The sequence below is a fragment of the Carlito syrichta genome, unplaced genomic scaffold, assembly GCF_000164805.1.
Source record: "Carlito syrichta isolate Samal-C Ts95f unplaced genomic scaffold, Tarsius_syrichta-2.0.1 Scaffold113675, whole genome shotgun sequence".
Taxonomy (NCBI): Eukaryota; Metazoa; Chordata; class Mammalia; order Primates; family Tarsiidae; genus Carlito; species Carlito syrichta.
This window is the reverse complement of record NW_007057771.1, coordinates 12350-19069: the sequence shown is the minus strand read 5'-3', so window position 1 is coordinate 19069 and position 6720 is coordinate 12350. Positions and strand designations below refer to the sequence as shown.

Here is a 6720-nt window from a genome sequence, read left to right as displayed (position 1 = left end):
GCCACTGCACTCCAGTCTGGGTGACAGAGTGAGACTCCAACTCAAAAAAAAAAAAAAAATCAAGGAAGAATGGGCAATAATATCAAATGCTAGATTAGTTCAGTAGGATAAGCAATTAATAGACACCACTGGATTTATTAAATAGACACCAGTGGATTTGACATCAGGGATCTTAGGGAGAAAGGATAAAAAGATGAAGGTGGACAGCTGGTCATTGTGGTGCACCACTATAGTCCCAGCTACTCCGGAGGCCAACGTGGGAGGACAGCTTGGGTGCAGGCATTGGAGGCTACGACGCCATCATTGGGTCTGTGAATAGTCACTATATTCCAGCCCGGGCAACACAGCAAGAACATGTCTCTTAAAAAAATGTTTTTAGCCAGGCTCAGTGGCTCAGCCTGTAATCCCGCGCCTTTGGGAGGCTGAGGTGAGTGGATTGCCTGAGCCCACGGGTTCGAGACCCGCCTGGGCAACTTGGCGAGACCTCATCTCTACAATAAATCAAAAAAGGAGCTGGGCGTGGTAGCGCACGCCTGTGGCTCCAGCTACTTGGAAGGCTGAGGCGGAAGGATCGCCGGAGCCCAGCAGGTCGAGGCTGCAGTAGCCAGGAGCGGCCACTGTACTCCAGTCTGGGTGGCAGAGTGAGACTCCAACTCAAAAAAAAGAAATTAACCAGGTGTGGTGGCGTGTGGCTATGGTTCCAGCTACTTGGAAGGCTGAGGCGGAATTATCGCCAGAGCCCAGCAGGTCAAGGCTGCGGTGGCCGTGAGTGTGCCACTGCACTGTAGCCTGGGCAACAGAGTAAGACTTTTACTCAAAAAGAAAAAAAAAAGGGCCAGGCTCTGTGGCTCAGCCTGTAATCCCGCGCCTTTGGGAGGCTGAGGTGAGTGGATTGCCTGAGGGTTCGAGACCCACCTGGGCAACTTGGCGAGACCTCATCTCTACAATAAATCAAAAAAACTAGCTAGGCATGGTGGTGCGTGCCTATAGTTCCAGCTACTCGGAAGGTTGAGGCAGAAGGATTGCCGGAGCCCAGCAGGTCAAGGCTGCGGTGGCTGGGAGCGGCTACTGCATTCCAGTCTGGGCGACAGAGTGAGACTCCTACTCAAAAAAAAAAAACACACACAAAAAAGGGAAGAAGGTGGTTGCTAATCAGCTTCCTCTCCTCTTTCAGTTTTACGCATGTGAAATGGTGCTGGAGGAAGAGGGCATCTTTGGAGGTGAGAGGCATTTGAGTAGAAAAGGAGAGAGAACGTGTGAAAGAAAGAAATCATGGTCGTTTTCCACCCCCAACTCCTCCTCTTGCTCTTCCTGGCAGTACAGCAGCAGGGGAGGTTCCTGAGAATGGGAATAGGAGCAGGTCCCCAGATTAGAATACCTGTGGAGTGCATGAAAGGGACCCTAGGACCCAGAGTTGGCAACGACCAGCTCCTCTAATCTCGCCTTCCAAGACTCCCACTGAAAAAGTTGGGCCTCTGTCCTCTGTGTATTCCTCACACCATTCTCTATGCAGCCCAAAGCTGACCACAGCACTCCTTGCTGTAAGTCCTGAGTGGCTCCGTGTAATGTCCAGAGTCCTCAACATAGCCTCCTGTGCCTTGTACCATCTGGCCTTTTCCTGTCCTTTTAGCCTTCCTTTAGCCTCATCGTGCACTGCTCCTTTCTCCTCATCACCGTCCAGCCACAGAGACTTTGCACATATGTTTCCTGCTGCCTAGAGTATTCTCTGCCCTACAACTTTTTACCTCCCCAAATCTTACTCGAATTCTAAGCTTGTCTTTTCTTGAGGGAAGTCCTTCCTACACTTCAGTTGTGGTTAGGTCCCTGCAGTATTTGCGCTCCTGACTTGTTGCTTTACTTCTTTGGAGCATAACTATAGTTAAATAGTTTGATGTGTCTTTCCCCCCCTAGATCATAAGTTCCAGAAGACTGTGAGCACGTCCATTTTGTTCACTGCTGTATCCCTGGTACCTAATGTCACAAATGTAGGCAGCGTTCAGTAAATACTTGCTGAATAGTGAATGAATGGCTTTCTTGTAAAAACCTGCATTTAACGGAAAGTAGTCCCTGAAAAATTCTGGGCCCTGTTGAGGACTCTGGATACCTTTGGTCCGTCCTCTAGTAAAAACCCACCATTTATGACATTGTATTACAGGCTACTCTGGACTTATCTCCTTTCATGATCAGAGTGTGAGCTCCTTAAGTGCAGGGACTGTGACTTATTCTTGAGTCTCCATTGCTAAGCACATACCAGCCTATGGCAGACACTCATGTATTTGTTGCATGACTATGGTAGACCTTCCCTCTGGACGTAGAGCTAAGAGTATTCTGCAGGGAGGCTGATACTTTCTGTCCCCCACAGATGTGAGCTGTGATGAATGGGCCTTCTCTTTGCTGCCTCTTGATGTGGATCTACTGAGCATGGAACTACCAGAATTTTTCAGGGACTACTTTCTGGTAAATGCAGAGCCCTTGGGTCTCGGCATTTAGGGATGGGGACAAACATGGAGTCTAGTGGACTAGAAATACTGAGTTAACTTTTGTCCAACTCGAATAATTTATCACGAGTGACAGTGAGTGAATGCTACAAGATGACCTCCATGGGACTTCCTTCAGGGCCAATGAAAATGCATTCTTTCAAGCATCTTCCTGCTCCAGGGCTTCTAGGCTAGCCACCCTCCAGATGGGCCTGCTGGGTTGGTCCATATCTCTGCGGCCCATGTGGTCCCTATAGGAAGGAGATCAGCGCTGGATCAACACAGTGGCGCAGGCTTTGCACCTCCTTAGTACTCTCTACGGCCCCTTTCCGAATTGCTATGGAATTGGCAGATGTGCCAAGGTAAGAGCACTGGCAGGCCTGTTGTCCTGATAGAACCTATGTCCCCTGGCCTGTGCCCACCCAGCATTATCCAAGGGCATCTGTAATATGAGGTGTATTCTTTGCCTTGCTTTTATTGTTCCAGAATAGTTCCTCAGAGAGGAGAACAAAGGCAAGAGCCAGGGCCTCCAGGAGAGCATGCCTGGATCTTTTTTTTACCTTTGGGCAGGGCCATACCCCTTCATCAGTGTGGAGAGGGGTGGGAGGGATAGGAGCAGATGGGAGAGTACATACTCTTGTTGACAATGAGCTCCCCCTCTGGGGGCATGGAGAAGCATCACATGGAAGGAGGTGGCTTCTCTAAGTGTGGGCTGCAGTAGGGACCTGGACACAAGACTGAGAATGTCTTGGGCCCTGGCAGATGTCATATGAACTGTGGAGAAGACTGGAGGAGGAGGAGGATGGTGAAACCAAGGGCCGAAGGCCAGAGATTGGACATATCTTTTTCTTGGACAGAGGTACATTTTGTCTGTATTCCTCTTGTCTTTGGATCCTAGAGAACACGGGGATATGGAAAGTGTTGGCACCAAAGTTAGGATCCTAAAGTTAGGGCTGTGAATCACAGCATTGATTAGGATCGTGGGCGCTTGGGCCCTGTAGAAAGTACTAGAGCTGACATTGAGTGAACTGATTAGAAGCCTGGGTCAGGGAGAACCTTCATGGCTGGGGTCTTGGTTTCAGACATGGACTTTGTGACAGCGCTTTGCTCCCAGGTGGTTTACGAGGGCCTGGTGGATGACACCTTTCGTATCAAGTGTGGTAAGTACCATGGTCCTCTGTGTCTTGGCAAGATGGGTGTGGTTATCAGCTTCTGGTGCCTCCCATAAGCCCTGGGAGGGAGGACTTGTTGGAGAAACCTAGACTCTGAGTGAACTGCTGGCTTCCAAGTATTTTGAGGGATCTTTACCAGTTCAGGGAAGGGTAAGAGAGGCCTCACTGGTGATCTTAATAGCTGTCTCCTTTGCTCTCAAAGGTAGTGTTGACTTTGGCCCAGAAGTCACATCTTCTGACAAGAGCTTGAAGGTGCTACTCAATGCTGAGGACAAGGTGAGAGTGTGGGTGCGAGCACTGAATTTACCTCATTCCACTACCTATACCTGGTTGTGTACCCAGCTCTGGGAGAGAGGGTTTTCTCACCAGTTAAGAGCATGTGCCAGAGCACATAGTAGGTACTCACCATTGACTTTTTTTTGAGTTGAGGGTCTCACTCTGGCCCAGGCTAGAAGCAGTGGTGCGGATCATGGCTCATCACAGTCTTGACCTCCTGGGCTCAGGTGATCCTTCTGCCTCAGGCTCCAAAGTAGCTGGGACTACAGGTGCCTGTCACCACGCCTGGCTAATTTTTTTTTTAAAGATGAGGTCTCACTGTGTTGTCCTCGCTGTTGTAAAACTCCTGGGTTCAAGCAATTCTCGTAGCTTGGCCTCCCAAAATGCTGGGATTCTAGGCGTGAGCCACTGTGCCCGGCTGACATTGACTTATTGATACCAGCTAGGCTTCCTTTGTTCTTCCGTTAGAGCAGCTGAGCATTCTTCCTGTACTATCATTGTACTAACGCGTAGGAAGGAACAAATTATGGTTCCTGTGGAGTAAGCAGTTGCTGTCTTGTTACTCTCACAGGTGTTTAATGAGATTCGGAACGAGCACTTCTCCAATGTCTTCGGCTTCTTGAGCCAGAAGGCCCGGAACCTGCAGGCCCAGTATGACGTGAGGCCCCAAGCCCTGCTGCTCTGTCTTGTTTCCTTAGTGCCTTCCTAAGGCTGCTGCCCCTTGGCTCCCCTTCTCACACTGTGCCAGGGTCCCTGTACTTTCATGTGGATGAGTGGCAGCTGAGAGAGGGTGCTGATTTCTCATGTCTGAGGTCAAGGGGGTTGACCTTATGGGGACTTCCCACAGCGCCGGAGAGGCATGGATATCAAGCAGATGAAGAACTTCGTGTCCCAGGAGCTCAAGGGGCTGAAACAAGAGCACCGCCTGCTGAGTCTCCGTAGGTTTCAGCTTGGGGGCATAAGGGGATGTGACTGCTCCCTCCAGGGGAATGTCACAGAGGACCCTGGCCTCTGTGGGGGAGGCCTCTGTTCATCTGGCAGATAATGGTCTTATTTGATCTAGAGTGGGAAGAAGGAAGAAGTACTTCTGGATTTTGCCCTAAGAGGTTTTTATTCTTCTGGATAATAAAGGGATTTTTTTTTTTGGAGTCTCGCTCTGTCATCCAGTCTGGAGTGCAGTGGCTCCATCACGGCTCACCGCAGCCTCGACTCCCTGGGCTCATGTGATCCTTCCAACTCAGACTCCTGAGTAGCTGGGAGTACAGACACATGCTACCATGCAGAGCTAATTTTTTTATTTAAAAAAATTTTTTTGTAGAAACGAGGTCTTGCTATGTTGTCCAGGTTGGTCTCCAACTTCTGGGCTCAAGTAATCCCCTCACCTCAGCCTCCCAAAGTGCTGGGATTACCTGTGTGAGCCACTGTGCCAGCCAGGATATCCTTCTAAACTAGGACTATGCCAACTCCTTTTCTGTCCAATCTGTAGATATTGGGGCCTGCGAATCCATCATGAAGAAGAAAACCAAGCAAGACTTCCAGGAGCTCATCAAGACCGAGCATGGTAACCTCAGTGGCCTTGTCGTATGACTTCCTATGCATCTATTCTCCAGCTCCCAGCCCTGTCCCACCCTTAAAAGACACTCTGGCTCTTTCCAGCTGACACTGGCTGTGTGAAATGGTGGTTTCTGCTAGAAGTCCTGGGAACCCCTTTACCCGCCCCAAGGATGGGGAAAGATGGGGAGACAGATGCCTGTTAGCATAGATGGCAATAACTGCACTGATCCCCCGGTAACAGGCACTCTTCTGATTACTCACAGCACTGCTGGAGGGCTTTAACATCCGAGAGAGTACCAGCTACATCGAGGAACACATAGACCGGCAGGTGGGCGGCCCGAGGCCTGGGGTTGCTGAGAATGATGTGGAGGTGGGTCAGCCTCAAGCAGAAGAAAGAAAAGACCACGTCAGGAAAAATCCACTCTCCTTGATTCTGCCTTCCTCTGCAGGTGTCACCCATAGAAAGCCTTCGCCTCATGTGCCTTTTGTCCATCACTGAGAACGGTGAGCCCTGAAGATCAAAGATGGGAATGCCAGATTGAGAAACTATGCTTTAGGGGTAGAGGAAGTCATTTTGAAAGAATAAGACAAATCTCTTAGCAAACAGTATTTCCCTATAATTTCATAGATACTTTTTTGTTTTAGGTGAGTCATCATCAGGTCATAGGGTAATTTATTGTCTATGATGACCCCAGGAAGCCATCCCGCAACAATGCTTGTCATATCGTAGGGCTGCCAAGCTGTAAAGCTGAGTAGCATTTCTCTTTCACCATTACATCTGATCTCTTCTTTTTTTTTTCTTTTTTGAGCTAGAGTGAAGTGACCACCACAGCCTCGACCTGCTGGGCTCAGGTGATCCTTCCGCCTCAGCCTTCCAAGTATCTGGAACTACAGGTGTGTGCCACCACACCTGGCTAATTTTTTGATTTATTGTAGAGACAAGGTCTCGCCAAGTTGCCCAGACTGGTCTTGAACCCCTGCACTCAGGCAGTCCTCTCACTTCTGCCTTCCAAAGTGCTGGGATTACAGGTGTGAGCCACGGCACCTACCTTGACCTCTTATCTTCAATAAGATGAAGACATATTCCAGGGGAAAGGGGCAGGCAACTACTTTCATGAACATTCTAAAAGCCAGATTCTGCCACCTCTTTGGCAACTTGCCTTTACTGTTGAAGTCTCCAGTTGGTGAATATTCTTTTTTTTTGAATTGGAGTCTCACTCTGTTGCCCAGACTGGAGTGCA

The 6720-nt window shown here is 49.4% G+C and overlaps 1 protein-coding gene across 2 annotated transcripts in view; it reads left to right on the top strand.

Annotated features, from left to right (window-relative positions):
* Positions 1 to 6720, top strand: part of VPS33B (VPS33B, late endosome and lysosome associated) — a 20841-nt gene that overhangs the window by 7061 nt on the left and 7060 nt on the right. For both annotated transcript variants that reach the window (XM_008072033.1, XM_021719241.1), the window contains 11 exons: positions 1175 to 1220; positions 2363 to 2457; positions 2735 to 2839; positions 3240 to 3336; positions 3560 to 3637; positions 3852 to 3925; positions 4497 to 4583; positions 4773 to 4863; positions 5412 to 5486; positions 5743 to 5807; positions 5929 to 5983. In XM_008072033.1, coding sequence (XP_008070224.1) covers positions 1175 to 1220; positions 2363 to 2457; positions 2735 to 2839; positions 3240 to 3336; positions 3560 to 3637; positions 3852 to 3925; positions 4497 to 4583; positions 4773 to 4863; positions 5412 to 5486; positions 5743 to 5807; positions 5929 to 5983 — 868 coding nt within the window. The remainder of the gene's footprint in view (positions 1 to 1174; positions 1221 to 2362; positions 2458 to 2734; positions 2840 to 3239; positions 3337 to 3559; positions 3638 to 3851; positions 3926 to 4496; positions 4584 to 4772; positions 4864 to 5411; positions 5487 to 5742; positions 5808 to 5928; positions 5984 to 6720) is intronic.